The sequence below is a fragment of the Peromyscus leucopus genome, chromosome 10, assembly GCF_004664715.2.
Source record: "Peromyscus leucopus breed LL Stock chromosome 10, UCI_PerLeu_2.1, whole genome shotgun sequence".
Taxonomy (NCBI): Eukaryota; Metazoa; Chordata; class Mammalia; order Rodentia; family Cricetidae; genus Peromyscus; species Peromyscus leucopus.
Genome location: NC_051071.1, coordinates 77,746,108 through 77,763,427, shown reverse-complemented (window position 1 = coordinate 77,763,427; position 17,320 = coordinate 77,746,108). Strand labels below are relative to the sequence as shown.

The 17,320-nt window shown below is 40.5% G+C and overlaps 1 protein-coding gene across 1 annotated transcript in view; it reads left to right on the top strand.

Annotated features, from left to right (window-relative positions):
• The window catches only part of Btc (betacellulin), a 42,676-nt gene extending 26,384 nt beyond the window's left edge, over positions 1-16,292 (top strand). Inside the window, exons 3-6 of the mRNA XM_028881897.2 lie at positions 7,525-7,642; positions 11,457-11,603; positions 13,878-13,985; positions 15,387-16,292. Coding sequence (XP_028737730.1) covers positions 7,525-7,642; positions 11,457-11,603; positions 13,878-13,983 — 371 coding nt within the window. The 3' untranslated portion in view covers positions 13,984-13,985; positions 15,387-16,292. The remainder of the gene's footprint in view (positions 1-7,524; positions 7,643-11,456; positions 11,604-13,877; positions 13,986-15,386) is intronic.
• Positions 16,293-17,320: the final 1,028 nt, after the last annotated feature.

Here is a 17,320-nt window from a genome sequence, read left to right as displayed (position 1 = left end):
TATCAACAATTGAATCTTGTGAGGGATGCTACAATGGACATGGAATGAAAATATCTCTTTGATTTCCTAATTTCAGCTCTTTAGGATTAATACCCAGAAATGGGGTATTCTGGATCATGTGGTTGCTCTATTTTTATTTTATTTGAGGAACATCCACTCTTTTCCATAGCCAGCCTGGAAGATTAAATGCTCACCAACATGTTATAAGGTTCCAAATTCACCACATGATCTCTCTCTTCCTCTAATTCTGGTAAGAATGAGGCAATCTTTTATCCTGGATTTGATTTACATTTCTCTGAATGATACATGGTATTAAGCAGGTGTGTGTGTGTGTGTGTGTGTTTTGACTATTTGTAAGTCTTCTCTGGAAAAATACCTATTTAATTCCACAGTTCCATTTCAAAGATTAGATTGTTAACTATCTAGTTTAACAGTTTCTTAGTTTAGATATCAATAACTTATTGCACGTATAATTTGAAAATGTTTACTCCTATCCTATAGATGCCTTGGCTCTGCTGATTCCTTTGCTGGTCATGCTTTCATTGTGGCTTTTGCTGCCTATACTTTCGGTGCCATATCCATCAGAAAGTTTTCCCTTGTGATATCTTATACAAATGTTAAACTTTCATGTCTTACATTTAAATCTCAAATCCATTTTGAACATACTATTGTGAATAGTGTGAGAAAGGAATCAAATCTCATTCTTTTCTGTATGATACTCTTTTTCAAACTTCATTTATTTATTTTATTATTTAAGATTAGAGTACAGTCATATCATTTTCCCCTTTCCTCTTCTTTCTATGACCCTTCCCATGTATCCCCAGCCCCCATCTCTTTAAAATTCATGGCTTCTTTTTCTTTAATTGTTGTTACATGCATATGTATATAACACATATGTGTTCTCTTTATGTATGTTACTAAATACTAAAGTACATCCTATTCACTCTGTACAAAGTTACTTGTATGTGTATTTCAGGCCTGATCATTTGGTACTGGATAACCAATCATTGTGCTCTTCCCTGAGAAGACTATATCCCTCTCTCAGAATTTTCTAGTTGCTTGTAGGTCTTTGTCTTAGAGTTGAAGTCTCTTGAACTTTCCCCCTTCCATGTTAGCATGTTTATTGATGTTATCCTTGGTCAGGTCAAGTTTAGACAGATTTGACCTCACATTTTGGTGATACTTCATGGGTGTAGCCTCTGACATTTCTGGCAGACACAATCATACAGCAAACTTCCTGATCCTCTGGTTCTTATACTCTTCCTCCATACCATCTATAGGATGCTTATTATTAACCACCTAAAAGTCATATGGGGACATCAAAATGAGGATGATGTGAGGGAACTACTTAAAAGGCAAATTGCCTGAAAGCAAAGACCAGGTGGAGTCCAGATGGCTCTGGAAGAATAGCTGATATCAAGAGCAGACCTTTAATGACTGGCTCTCACACTGGCAAGTCACTTAAGCTTTCAGAACCTGAGTCTGGAGCCAGTAGCACCAAGAAGCAGGTTAGATGATATTGAGACAAATTTTCTGTGTCTAAATGATTCTTTTATTTTTACTTTTATTAAACTCAGTGTCTAAGAGTTACATTTTCAGTTTGTCATTTTCTGATGAGTAAGGAGTGCATTCACTCATACTTACAAGCATCTAGGATACAATGGGCCTTCTATGATGCCAGGAATAAACAGTGAACAAAAGGGGCAAAGATAAGGTCAAGAAAATAGTGGGAGTGACTTGTAGAACTACTCAGGCTAATTCGCCCATGTTTGTGAGCATCTCTCTGACATCTGTGTTGCAGATTAGATAGCTGAGATGTCACGTAGAAAAGCAGAAGAATTTGAGGTGTCACGAGGAAGGAGACAGCCTCCAGCCTAGAGGTGACATGGTACTGAAGCCCAGTGGAGGGCATGATGGGGTGATTTTGCATGTATTTTTGAAGACAGCCAATAGGATTTGCTGATGGATTAGATGTAGAATAAGACTCAAAGAAGTCCAAGTAATGCTGAAGTATTTCGTCTAAATAAACAGTCAGAATGAATACAATTTATTGAAGTAAGGAAAAGTTAAAATGCCAGTTTAGATATCCAACTGTGTGGTTAGTTGTACAATTCCTATCATGTGAAGACATCTTAGATGGGACATTAACTTGGTAATTGTTGCCATGAAAATAGGACCTCATGGACTCACTCCTGGACTGAGTATAGAGAAAAGAGGCCATCCTGGGCTCTGAGACGTTGATAAGCCTTAGAAGCTAAGGGAGATGAGAAAGGCCCTGCACAGGAGGCCAGGAGGCTGAGCCCAGAAACTGTGATTTCATTCAGAATTTTATAGTATGTTTGCTTTAAAACCAAAATAAAACACATTTTCTTCTTGACCATTGGTCATTTGCTCCAGCCACGAAGAACTTTGAATGTATATAAACATAGCACGCTTCAACATTCCTGGTGTATAGCAATGAATACACAAGAAAATCAACTAATTATGGAAAAATCTTTACTTTTGTTCTCAGTGTTGGTAGTTCCACTGTATGGACACCAGACCTTGTTGCTTTGGTGCCTGTGGTAAGGCAACACTTCATGATGGGTGTGTGTGTGTGTGTGTGTGTGTGTGTGTGTGTGTGTGTGTGTGTCAGAGGCAATCACCTCATGACGCTTTGGGAAGCTGGGAGAGAAAGAAACCAACATTCTACAGTCACCTGTTCAGGCACACCTTGAGTGAGCCAAGATCTCCTACTATACCTGTCTTTCTAAAGGTTCCACAATCACCAATAGGGTCGTGGGCAGGTGACCAAGCCTTTAACACATAAGTTTTTGGTTATTTTTTTTTTTTTTCATTTGGTAGACTAAAGCAGGTCAGCTTTGTGCATAGACTTCAGTTCTGTAATGGTCAGCCTGGCTACCTTGGTCAAAATACAGTCTAACCCAGCTTTAACACCATCCCATGATTCCTACCTCTCCCCAGTTTCAGCCATAGATCCCAGTTGCTCAGAAGGGGCACCTTCCCCTTCTCCTTTTCTATGGGAAATGCTGTTTAGCTGCAGGACACATGGTTATTCCCCAAATTCCAACTTTTTCATTGCTTCAAGGACATTGTAAATTCACCCTGCTCCTGATTCAAGGAGATAGTTGGTAAGATAAGAGGGTAAGATAAGACAGCTTTAAAAATATAAAACTGTCTTCTTCAGATTTTGGCACAAGAAGATTGTAAACCGAGGAAACCTCTACTGGGAAGAAATTTCTTCCCCCTGCAGCTCAGAAGTGGGTTATTAAAGCCTTTGATAACATTTCACAGGCCAGAAGAAAACCCATCCCCAAGTTCTCTGGGGCCCTGTGTATCCTCTTCTGAGCATGCTTCTTCATTTTAGAGGTCAGATATGTGTGGGAGGATGAATATGTAGTCCTTTGCCCTCCTCCCCCTCTCTTTCTTTATCCCCGAGAGGTTTCTGTTTCAATGCTTAGCATCCTCCTGTAATTAGTTCCATTATATATGTAATTAAGGTGCTAGAAATAATGTGAACTAGTAATTACTGCAGTAAGTATTACAAAAAGCATTATTGGGCCAATGGGATGGTTCAGCAAGTAAAGACACTTGCTGCTCAAGCCTGAGGATCTGAGTTTGATTCCTGGAACCCACATGGTAGAAGGAGATAACCAACTTCTTCATGTTATCATGCCATGTCCTGCCATGTCATTCCATGCTGTGCATTTAGTCACCCACACTGTCATGCATGCACCCACCTGTGTACACACACGAGTTAGTTAAATAATTAACATAACACAATGTTTAAATGTCAGGATAATTATAATATAAGTTACCCTTAGAGTTAGTAGCCTGCTGAGGTGAGTTATGGGTAGCATGCCATTTACAGAATTATTAAAAACATTCATAACATGCACTATTGAAATAGTCAGTGGAGATTTTATGGAAAACAGACCTAATGTGTCTGTATTTGCTGGTTTTGTGTGTCAACTTGATACAAGTTAGAGTCATCAGAGGAAGAAACTTCAGCTGAGGAAATGCCTCCATGAGATCCAGCTGTAAGGCATTTTCTCATTTAGTGATCAACGGGGGAGGGCCCAGACCATTGTGGGTGGGGTGATTGCTGGGCTGTTGGTCCTGGGTTCTATAAGAAGGTGGGATGAACAATCCATGGAGAGCAAGCAACTCCTCTCCATGGCATCTGCATCCGCTCCTGCAACCGGGATCCTGTTCTATTTGAGTTTCGTGTCCTGACTTCCTTCAGTGATGAACAGCAATGCTGAAGTGTAAGCCAAATTAACCCTTTCCTCCCCAACGTGCTTTTTGGTCACGGTGTTTCGCTGCAGCAATAGAAACCCTGACTAAGACAGTGTCCATTCTGAAGGGCTTCAGTCACAACTGTTAGAAAAACTCTATTATAAAACTCTGTTGTGTATTAATTATATATTAATATTGTAAATATGTCAGAATCAGGAAAATTCCATATCAGAACTAAATTATTTGGTTGCTTTTCAGATTTCTCTCCATTGGCTTAGCCCACAGGAATCTGTCATATCTAATCTCACCAGCGTTATGACCAATAAGAGCAAGTGTTTCTCATCGAACGGTCCATAGGAGCCAAGCAAGTCGTCTTTGTTTCTGAGCCCTACTGCAAAGTCTTTAAACCATTTATTGTTGTTGTTGTTGCACACAGTCATCTGTCATAGCTCTCATGGTTTCTGACTCAGTTGACCATCAGAATCTTGAGAAGCCAGTGTCCCACAACAGGTGGAGACAGTATCTGTAGCAGCCCTCCACGTCTGAGGTTATGCTTGCAGCCTGGCCGACTGACAGGTGTAGTTGCTCTGTGAAATTCTGAAATGCCACCCTACTGAAAAATACCTGTTTGGACGCACGCATTGACCCAGGTTCAGATGAGAGGGAGAACACCAACGAAGCTCACTCACCTCCAACAGCATGGAAGTTGTCTTGTTCCATTTTTAGGAAGATGCCGTTCAATTTTCAAGAAACAAATGTAATAGTTGGGGCTGGTGATACTTTTGTCATAAGATTAACTCCTTTAACTCCTTCTTGATAAACATCTGGTCACTAGGAGAGTGGAATGAGCTCCTCACTGGCTCCACTCACCCACCTCTACTGTCAGGTCTCATGATAGTCAGAACACGGCTTCCCAGTTCAGTTTCGGACAATGTGACCCAGGCGGATGCTGGATGAGGAGTAAACATTACTCTGCCATTTGCAGAGAGAATGCTGACAAATGTTGTCATTTCAAAGACAGTGCAAGACAGGTTTTTGTTTGGTTGGTGTTAAATATCAAATGTGTGATTTATTTCTGTTTCAGCTCTGAAAGTTCCATAGAGAAATCACCAGGCGTTTTCTGCCTGCTGGCAAGAAAAGGGGTTTAAATCCAAATAACTCTGGGAATATTTAAAAGCATGCTTCTTTGGCGAGCCAAGCCGAGTGATCAAAACAGGGCCTGGCAACTGCTTGGCTGGCATGGATCTGTGCTGCTTGGATGGGCAGAGGCTGCTTAAATCGCTGCATCCAGCAGCTGCTAGCTAATTTGTCTTTTGGAATGATACTCTACGTGGTGTTTATTGGAAGTCTGGATGCATATAAAGGAACCCAGCAAAGAGAGGAATTAGTAAAGTTTCAGATACAAAACCTCATGGCTTAGACTTAAAGGCTAGGGTGCTTTGCAAACCAAGAAAACTCTTCTGGAGCTTAGAAGATCTCTGCCTTGCTACCTCTTGAATGTATCTCTTTGCTTTTCATTCCCTGGTCCAGGCCCACATCACACTTGTTGGCATGCCCCTGTATTCCTTGGCTTTCTCCTAGTGCCCAGCATCTTTCTATGCTAAGGTAGTCTGCACTGCCTTACCTGATGATTGGAAGACTGCTTCCCTGTGCAGTTTTTTTTCCTTACAGGCACCATGTAACTTCATTGTACAAACAGCCCTTTATTCTCTCTTGCTCTACATGTCGCTGCAGTCTGCTGAGGCTCACGTTCCCTAACGCTGTCCCCTGCATCATTATCTGCTCCTGGCAAGATCCTCCCATTTCTTTACATCTGCCTCCCATGTTCTCCCTCCTGTTAGCTCTGAGTGCTTCTGCTCTTAGGGTTCCCAAGTGTTAAATTGTTTGACAACTGATACCTAAAAGCAACATTCTCCAAAAATCCTTATTTTATTAAGGAAGCCCTTTCCATACGTACACAAGATTTCCTTTGAAATGGATAAGTTCTTCAAGTATTGAGTATCAGCTTATTAGCTGAGAACTTAATCTTTTTTTTTTTTGGTACTCTGCTGGGCACTTTCACATCTTTTCTTGTATTTCTCAACAGCCAGTTAAGACAGACCTTATCATCTTCCCTTTATAGATGTGGAAACTGAGGCTCAGACAGCTTAATTAGCATGTCTGGACTCAGCTAGTGAGGAGTTCAAAACTACACACTGCTCTTTCCCCCTAATTCCATGTCCCTTCCACTGCTTCCAGCGCGCTGCAATTGTTTCTATGGTTACTATAGCTGTTTTCCTGTCTGCCTGTTATTATTTTTAATTTGTGCTATTGTGCCAGTTAAAACACATCGAGGGGACTTTATTCAGTGATGCTTCAGGACCTGCACTTAAAGGGTTAGAAAAGACGGCTGGTGGGAGCTGACTTATCAAAGCAGTTTGGCAAAATTCACGTTCTTACTTTCCCAGGATGTGCCGTTATTTCTAGGAGAATTTCAGTCCTTTTGAAGAGTCCCACTGGTGTGCATGAGAGCAAAGTATCTGGCATGCACAAGCATTCAGCCTGGGAGTCGAGTGATTCAACACCGAAAACCAGGTCAGCCAGCTCCTGAGCAGCAGGCGATCTGGCATCCTCGGAGATTGTAGAGGAGCCCTCAGAGCCCACGGGATCTGCATCCATTGGACTGATTCATTCAGCGGTGGCTCAAGTCTATAGCAGAGAGAGGCGAGCTATTATTTACTAATAGTACAGCATGACAACTTATTTGATTTCCATGTTTTGTTAGGTACCATAAGTAATTTAGACCTTATAGAGGATGTATGCACATTAGGGATAACGTTAAACAACATTATATAAGAAATCTAGATTTCTTGGGGTTAAGGCATCTGCAAAGGTCCTGGAAGCCATCTTCCATGGATCCCAAGAGCTCTGCATTACATCTTAGCATCCCAGAAATCTGCAGTGTATTGATTATTCAAAAGTCTTCTGTCTGCCCCACAGAGTTGTTCTGTGTTCAGTTTATATCAAGGTGTTTAATGGTTATTGCTGACAACAAAGTCATAACTTAATATCATTGGTATGTGGGAAACGGGTCCCTGCAGTGACTGCTGTATCTCTTTCTTCTGCCTCTCCTCTCCGTTTCTCAATCCTGCAAACTGTCGGCTATACCATGTACATGGAAGTTTAGCTCTAGGTGAGAGCTGGCTTGTGGCTTTTTTTTTTTCTCATGTAGCTGGCATATATTAGTTGTCAATCAACGAATGAAATGGGGAGTTGGTATTTTAATGCCGCTTTCTTGTTTTCCAGGCACAACCCCCAGACAGAAACCAAAAATCCACTTCTCCCGGTGCCCCAAGCAGTACAAGCATTACTGCATCCATGGGAGATGCCGCTTCGTGGCGGACGAGCAAACTCCCTCCTGCATGTAAGTAGAAGGCCCTATGCCCATGAGCAAAGGGCTGCAGCATGCTCCCAGCCTGGGTCCTGACAGCATTGGAAAGTCTGAGCTAAGCCTACCATCTGTCCGGACCCAGTTCCGTCGTGTCCTGCCTTCAGCCACTTTTTTTAGGGCCCGGCTCAGCATCTACTTGTGGAGAAACTGACGCAGACTTTCCTCCTGAAATACGAGTGTGAGAACCCAGAACCAATTCGCACCTCTGGTGTCTATCCTCTGCTCCCTTGTGCAAGAAAAGCTGATTCTGTCTGTGTTAGGATCTCGTCAGTCCCAATCATCTCCTGGGTGGTTCAAATGAAAACAGATTCTTTGGCATGTGTGAGGCGGTTCCGTAGTTGATGTCAATGCGAAGGAATTCCGGCCAAACTAGATGCTGTCCTCCTGCAGGTGTCAGTAAAGTGTGAGGGAATCAGAGTGTTTGTAAGTAGAGATGATCAAGGCCTACGTAGTCCACTGGGGAGCGGGGAGAGGGGCAGACTTTAGATCAAGAGTCCAAGTTTCATTTGTGTGTGTATTTTTAAAATTCATTTTCTTCTAAAGGGATGTCCCTTTAAGGAGAATTCTAGGATTTTACTTCATAGAGGGATCAAGTGATTCATTCCTTAAGTATAATTCTGACCTCAAATTCACAGAATATGTATGTTCTGCACGGCTTGCCTAATTTATGTAATTTCTCATAAGTATCTCTCAAGTGTATTTTGCTTGAATATTAAGGGTTATGGATTTCCTAAAAATTTAACTCAGTTCAATTCTACAAAAAAAATACATAGATAATACTTAGAGGTAGGATAAGAATTGGTAGTGTAATAAACAAGGTGTGTGTGTGTGTGTGTGTGTGTGTGTGTGTGTAGACCTGAGTTTTTATTTTTTACTTAGTTTTTTTACTGGCTTGGAGGCATACACTAAATTTTAAAATGATGAATGCCCCTTGACCCAGTACATTTTCTTCTAACTGGTTCCCATGTCTGCAGATTTATTGTTCTTTAACTGTGCTGTCTTCTGAGATGAAACCCAGATTGTGGAATCTCCCTGCCTAAGATCAAGTCACGGCGATCCCATTCACCATGAGGTTAATAGCCACTTCCTCAGCCTCCCAAACTCCTTAGATCCTGGCTTAACTTCCTTGTTTTAGTTTTCAGTGCATTTGCAAATGCCCTGCATGATCCTGCGTTCCTTCTCAGGGTTTGGTATACAAATCCCTCTCTTAGCCTAGAGAGCTCACTCCTGCTGGTGATGTAAGCATCTCTCCCCGCTCCTTTTACTTTCCACGTGGAAGACCCTTAGTGAAAATAATCATCAGCTGATGTGTAATTGGTTTGTGGAGGGCAAAATGACAGGAGAGGTGCTCTAGCCATGTTGAAATTTGACCTTCTAGCATGACTTCACTGGGTGACAACCTACAGGAAGTTCTGCTGGCTGAGACACTCAGTTAAAGCTACTGAATGCAGAGTTTGTAGTTAGAAAAAAAATCCCTAAAGAGCAGTATGTAATGGCTGGCCATTTATGGGCAAAACGGTTGTTTAAAAAAAGTGTGTTGGGCTTGTTAAAGAAATAGTTAAGCTAATTAAAAGAGAGTGTATGTTTGTAAGATTTAATTATATTCTTTACAGACTCTTAAAAACATTCCCCATTATGTCCAATTAAAGGTGACCTTTTTCAATCCTAATTTTAAGAGCATTTTGATATTTTAATGCATTTCTAGGTTCTCAGCCTGTGATTTTTAAATAATTAAATATTTACTTATTTTATTTTATGTGTGTGTGTGTGTGTGTGTGTGTGTGTGTGTGTGTGTTCATGTACCACATGTACATAGGAGCCCATAGTGGCCAGAAGAGGACATTGTATTATATGGGAGTGGAAATACAAATGGCTGTGAGCTTCCATGTGGGTGCTGGGAATTGAACCTGGGTCCTCTGGAAGAGTAGCAAGTGCTCTTAGCCAGTGAGCCATGGATCCAGCTCTTTAGCCCATTTTGACTGTAGAATGAAGATATGCAGTGTTCTTGAATGAAGCAGTTCTTCCTCACTTATCCCGAGACCCATCCTCTTGTGACATCCTTAGGTTTGCTTCTCCTTTCTCTATATAACGGTTCACCATTCCACTGAGACTGTTTCTGAGTTTGTTTCTGTTGGCTTTTGAAGCATTTTGTCAACTACAATGTTGGCAGCTGAGATCTCCTTACTGGAGAAATAGCTGGCTTTGTGGGAATTAATTGCCTTGGTTCTTGTTGAGCATTAGGTATGGAACAACCTGGCAATAAATCCTGAGGTTTGTAAAGAAATGAGGTCACACAGAAATCTTTTTCAAGGTGCAGAATTTGATTGTTATGATATTTAAATAACTGTGCATATGCCCAGTATTTCTTTGTGTTTAGGTGTATGTGTGAAGAATAAAGGGAAATATTAATGCAAAGATGCTAGTGTTGCAAGAGATAAATTTGGTTGAAATGTACTTGATTTTTATGTTTAAGGTTCTGCAACTCAGAATTCTATGCAGAGTCCATATATCATGGAGCCATTAGCTCAGGGAGACTTGCAGGAATAATTCCCAGTTTGGTCAAAAGTTTCCCTAACTATAACCACAGACTCAGAGAATCTGCTGAGTTGAAGTTTATCTTGACATTATATTGAGCAGGACAGTGGTGGCACATGCCTTTAATCCCAGTGCTTAGGAAGCAAAGGCAGGCAGATCTCAGAAGCCAGCCTGGTGTACAGAGTTAGTTCCAGGACAGCCAGGACTGTTAAATAGAGAAACCCTGCCTCAGAAAACAAAAGCAAAAGAGAAATTATACTGATAGACATGTGAGAGACTGGGGGAAGACATAGTCCCATTGAGATTCCTGACTAATTCTGGTTGATTTCTTTCAAGAGGGCCATGGCATCAAAGGTCACTGCCTAGAGGGAAGTGGAGGCAGTGATGAACACACCTGGAAATGTAGCCTTACTCACCCATCTAACAGAGCAGCCTGGGACTGGACTTGTGATACAGCTGTGAGATGTGGATGCAAGAGCAATAAAAGACTGTTTTCTGACCTGTGGTCTCCCTAGTCATAAAATTAGAACCCAGTGCGTGTGTGTGTGTGTGTGTGTGTGTGTGTGTGTGTGTGTGTGTGTGTTGGGAGAATCTGTGGAAATAATCTTTATAGAACTTTCTGATTTTGGACATGGAGTCATGGTATTTCATACACAATACCATATTTAACTATATGATATTATGTAATTTTTTGTTTGTTTGTTTTATTGATATAGGGTTTCTCTGTGTAGCCTTGACTGGAACTTGCTCTGTAGACCAGGCTGGCTTTGAACTCACAGAGATCTGCCTGCCTCTGCTGGGTAATAAAGGCATGTGCCATCACCACTCGGTTTGACAATATGAAATCATGTTATTTTAAGGTAGTGCTTTGATGCAGTGAAATGTATATCTTACCCTATGATGAAATGAGACTTTGTACAGTTTTGTCATCCTGGTCCTGAAGTTTTTATGAACTGGGAATGTTGTGGAGGGAATTTTAGCATCCCCTTATGCACAAACTGAGAGATTAAAGTTGCAAAGCATTTTAATAGGTCGCCACATGGTCTGCTCCTATCAGACAAAGTTAATAACGTCCTGCCAGTGGTGGGTTTCAGCAGAGCAAGGTACAGTTGCTCAGGAACACGGTGGAGGAGACCTTGCCTTCTTTTATTTTCCCCCTTTTGAGGAACCACGTTCTTCATTAAGCAATGAAAACAGTGCCAATTTCTTAGGAAAAGAAGCAGAGACTCATAAAAGTGTTTTTCTTGTACAGCTGTGAGAAAGGCTACTTCGGGGCACGGTGTGAGAGAGTGGATTTGTTTTACCTCCAGCAAGACCGAGGGCAGATCCTAGTGATCTGCTTGATTGTGGTCATGGTGGTATTCATCATTCTGGTCATCTGTGTCTGCACCTGCTGTCAGTAAGTGTATTTGTTTGCACTCCATTTTAAGTAATCCCGAGAAATTACATTTTGCTTTTCTTCTCTTCCCCTTTCTTCTTTCTCTTCTTTGTTTCCCACCATCTCTTCCCCTTTGCTTTGTTTTAAAGAAGTAAACTTTTTGACGCACATGCTTTTTGATATAAAATTTATATTAGAAGTGAAATACATTGTAGATCATTTTTATCAGTTTACTGGGAATAATTATTATAAGTTGAAACAAAATTTGTAGATATCTGCTATGGGATGTCTTTCTGTATCCTTTGAATATGTGTTGCAATGATTGGTTGATAAAGAAGCTGCTCTGGCCTATGGTGAGTCAGATTATAGTCGGGCAGGAAATCCAAGAGAGAGACAGGAAGAAGAAAGGCAGAAGGGAGAGAGACACCAGTCGCAGGAGAAGCAAGATGTAAAAGTACTGGTAAGCCATGAAGCCACATGTCAACTTATAGGTAAATAGAAATGAGTTAAGTTATAAGAGCTAGCTAGCAAGAAGTCTGCCATAGGCCATAAAATTGGTAATTAATATTAAGCCTGTGAATAATTATTTTATGAGTATCTGTGGGACCTTGGGGCTGGTTAAGACTGGAGAAACCTTCCAGCTACAGATATCTTTGGGCTAAATAAAGTTCCAGTCATTTAACCCTGAGGGCAGGTGTATTTTGTGCTTGTTAGGAAGTTAAATACAATTTTCATTTTCCAAAACTGCCTAATTATTTAGTGACATTTAAGAATAGAAGCAAACTGAAACATTTTTGTGTGACCAGGTTAAAATAACGAATTTTTTGTGCATGGGCAATTTCTCTGTTTTTATTATCATGAATTTTCATTATGCATTTGGAATCAGAGATATCTTTCTTTTTCTTTGAAAGAAAATGGGTTGGGACAATTATTAACCCATAGGCTTCAAATCTTCAGCCCAAGCCTGGCACTGGATAGCCACAGCCCAGGACAAATCGACAGTGGAGTGGAGTCCCAGGCCTGTAATCAGTAACAGGAGCCCCTCGGAAAATCTGCAAGGGGCTCACAGAGTTCAACCAGCAGAAGTGAGTGAGGGTGATTTGCGTTATGATAGCAGGAAATCCAACCGAGACTATGTGAAAACTAAAGCAGTGTGTTGACCCACATGAATGGTTGCTCCACAGTCGGTGGCGCCTCTAGGAAATACAATTTCTCTTGGAGACCTATCATTAACGTTAATATTTTCTCATCTTGAGGAGTGTCCCTTCCTAAAACATTGCATCCACTTCTGTGCTATGGACTATGCCAAAAAGAGATGCCTCACAATTCCTTTTCTTGAGATAAAACAAAGAAAAAACAAACAAACAAAAACACAAAAACCCCAAACAAAATACAAAAAAAATAAATTTGACCAGCTCCACCATTATGTATTTTTGAGACTTTGAACAAATTTCTTAATGTCTCTGGACTGGATTGTATTTTCTGTAAAATACAAGTATTAAACCAGATGATTTAAACCAGGAATCCTAGCTATTAAATTGATTGTTTTGAGTTTTTGTACTTTATGGTAGAAAGGAATGTTTTGTTTTTGTTTTTGTTTGTTTGTTTGTTTTTCAAGACAGAGTTTCTCTGTGTAGCTTTGTGCCTTTCCTGGAACTCACTCTGTAGTCCAGGCTGGCCTCGAACTCACAGAGATCCACCTGCCTCTGCCTCCCAAGTGCTGGGATTAAAGGCGTGCGCTACCACCTTCTGGCCTAAAGGAATGTTTTTAATGCCACATTTAGGGCAGAGGATGAGTTGGGCACATCTGGGAAATGATCCTTTTATATTAATTTTGAACCACACGTTCAGGAAACTAGAGTGCAACCTAGAATATTAAATCAGTTTCTTCATTAATGTGCCTGGAACTTTAGTAATGTTTCCGGGGGCTACTATCACTCCCCCAGTTTCCTATGCCTGCTTCCAGCCCCCGTTGCTTCTTCTTTACATCAAGTAGAGCTAATTGTTGTACCCTGTGGAATAACTTGGCATGTAAAATTTTCTTCTGCCTACTAAGCTCTCTCAATAATCAGGTAGGAGATTCTTCCTACTTAACATGTATATGGTCTATGGTAGCCAGCACTTGAACTTATAAAAAATATATATAACAAAAGAGAAGCCAGTGGATGTAAGATAAAAAGGAACTTACACATGCTGAATAGTGTAGAAAGATGGTCACAGGCTCTCTTACTGAATATTTATGTATTGACATAGACTCACATATTCGGACTAATTTCTAACATGTTATTTTTGAAGTCCTCTTCGGAAACACCGTAAAAAAAGGAAGGAAGAGAACATGGAAACTCTGGGTAAAGATAAAACTCCCATAAGTGAAGATGTTCAAGAGACCAATATTGCTTAATGGTAAGTATGCTGAGCATAGTGGATGGGAAGCCTGGTGACTGTAAGTGGTGCATTGAGGTTTATTTATATATAATAATCATTGATTGGAATTGGGTTATGTATACAAACATCCAAAGATAAATTCATTTTCTTTATGGGAACTAAAGTTTTTGTCATAACTGTATCATGACATAATAACACAGGAAAATAGAAGCAAATAGCTAGTCTTGGTTAAATCAGGCTAAAATAATTAATTCCAGTTTTATTCTCAAAGGACAATTCCATTCTTTCCCTCATCTTGAGTGTGTTACCACAGAAATAAGCATCCCAGGGCTACATAGTTGCCATGCTTATTTTGTATATTTTTATCTTCCACACTTTTGAGTAAAAAAAAGAAGTATTTTAATTTAGACATATCATTATCAAGAGAGGAAATATAACAACAATAGCAATGTGAAAAAGAAGAAGATGATAGTGATGGAGAATTTAGTATACGTGAAGCATAGTTCTCAACTCTTGAAGTGTTTGTGAGTCAGGATCCCAACCGTAGTCATAGGTCCGCTCAGCTTATTTAAGCAGATATTCTATTAAGAGTACTGCCAGGTCACTCTCCCAAGAGTCTAGGAAGACCACCATGACACTGGACTCTGATTGCAGCCAAGAAGTCACTGAATGCCCTATACACGGTGGCGCCATGGCGAGCATTAGCTGGTGTCCCTCAAGGTGGGAACAGTTGCTCTGGCAGAAAGAGCCACTGCTGAAACCTAAACAATGGGAAAAAATAAACAAATGCCCCAAAGTGTTCCTGCTTCAAATCTTCAGCCCAAGCCTGGCACTGGATAGCCACAGCCCAGAACAAATCGACAGTGGAGTGGAGTCCCAGGCCTGTAATCAGTAACAGGAGCCCCTCGGAAAATCTGCAAGGGCCTCACAGAGCACAACCAGCAGAAGTGAGTGAGGGTGATTTGCGTTATGACGGCAGGAAATCCAACCAAGACTATGTGAAAACTAAAGCAGTGTGTTGACCCACATGAATGGTTGCTCCACAGTCGGTGGCGCCTCTAGGAAATACAATTTCTCTCTTTCTGCTAAACTGTTCACAGAGTTGGCTAAATTTCTGGCCAGTTCCTCTAGGTTAGAGGAGAGGCTGGGAGCAAACCGGCCTGGTGTTTCCTTGTTCACCCTCAGCATAGGAAAGCAGTCCCCTTCCATAACACTCTGTGACAGTGACACTCTGCCCACAGACGTCTCAGTCGCCAGTGGCGAACAGTAACACTTGATGAGGAATTACAGTGTTCTTCTCGTTTACACAGACAACGCTAATGACTCCAAACACAAATGCCGAGTCTGGATTGGCTAATATTGTTGAAATTGTTGTATAGTACTTTAAAGTTGCTGCTCTTATTTTCTTCATTCTCATAGGTTACAAAGTTACCGCGCGCTGGTGGCGAGCTGCAAAACACCTTGCTCATTTGCAGATGGACAGGACGTGTCTCAGGAAAACAGCTAGCAGAAATGAATGTTTAAATGTTGTATTTACCTTTTCATTTTATTTGTAACTTTGTGTTGTTTGTTATTGTTTTTAGTAATATTTTTTTTATTATGGTCTAATAATTGAGGACCTGGCGAGGTAGCATTAAAAAGAAGGGACATTTAAAAATAAGCTTGGTTGCCAGGATTATTACTCAAATAAAAGAGAAGTGGGCAAGAGGTTAGATTTTTAAGAACTGAGTCAATAACAGGGCTCACCAGTGTTACACACTTATTGTATGTTGAATTTGGAATACATTATTTACTTTTATCCTCCAACAGTCTGTGAGAGAGCATATTTCTGTTCTCATTCACATATATGCAAAAGTTAAATAATCTCACTTAGACTTAGAGATGGAGGAATTGATGGGGTCAGAACTGAGATGGACCCAGATTCAGAGCTGGCGCTCTTATCATTGTTGTTAATTTGGGCTCCTGTAATAATGTAACCCAAGATTTCTTTCTGGATTGTGCTTTGCTATGATTCTGAGGTGGTAGGGCAGTTTTCCCACATTAACACAGAATATGGAATCATGGCCAGTGCTGATGTCATCATCATGATTTTTGAAAGTTGACTTCTATTATTATTATTATTATTATTATTATTATTATTATTATTATTTTGCTTTTCCATAAAGTCTCAGTGGCATGAGTAAATTCTTATATTTTCAAAACAAACAGATTTGTTCCATAATTATAGTAATAAATATAGATGGAAAAGTAAATGACTGGCTGGGCAGTGGTGGCGCACGCCTTTAATCCTAGCACCCAGGAGGCAGAGGCAGGCGGATCTCTGTGAGTTTGAGGCCAGCCAGGTCTACAGAGCGAAATCCTGGACAGGCACCAAAACTACACAGAGAAACCCTGTCTCGAAACAAACGAACAAACAAACAAAACAACAACAACAAAAAGTAAGAGGCTGGTGTTCTTTAAACCCCTGGTAGGTATTTATACTCAGTAAAGTATAAACAACACTGTATGAGACTGTTAGTATCAATGATGGTGCAGCTGACCATATGTGGCCATATGTGACCACAGCCTCCATTCCAATGCATGTATGATTGCTTTCAGGTGACTTTTGATGCCATGGCATGCTGACCATGGTATCTATTATTTGAACTATTTTGCCACATGTTCCTTTGACTATGTGATCTATCTAGCAGAAAATATATTAAGCATAAAAAAATGAAATTTATATTTAGTCAGTATTCTACAGAACATGGAATTTTCCGTATTGACTAGCCGGGTCACTTACAAAAGCCAATGGGAAAATGTCCTCAGACAGGGGTGCTTCCTGCCTGTCAGGATCCTTGTAAATTTTACTTTACAAAAGAGATTCCATAGATTTAAACAAAAGCCTGGGTTCCGTATGTTCTTTTAGCACAGTGTTTGGAAGTAGGCTGGGGTTTCGCTAATGAAGGAATAGCTCACCTGCCAATAATAGCTAAGGGAAAGTACATGTCTCAAAATGGATTTTCTTCCTTGTGACTGAATGGCCATCCTTGAAACAAGACTACCCAACCGGACTCGGATTTGTGCTTTATTTTCTAATGTTTCCATGGGCTTGAGTGTGCCTTCTCTTTCCGGTCTTCTTTGATGCTAAACAGGCCTGAAATAAATGGCCATTAGAACATTTAAAAATACCATCAATCCTGTTAAGTGTCTCTGCTCTCCTGGTCCCTGGTTGGCTGACCAATGCAATCTCTTTAAAGAAGTCAGTGCTGAGAAACTCATTTTTATCTGAAACTTTTTATGATGTCTCTTGAAATTCTGATATCTAGAAAGAATTTCAAGAATTTTCATGTCTTTTCAGAGTGTATTTTGTA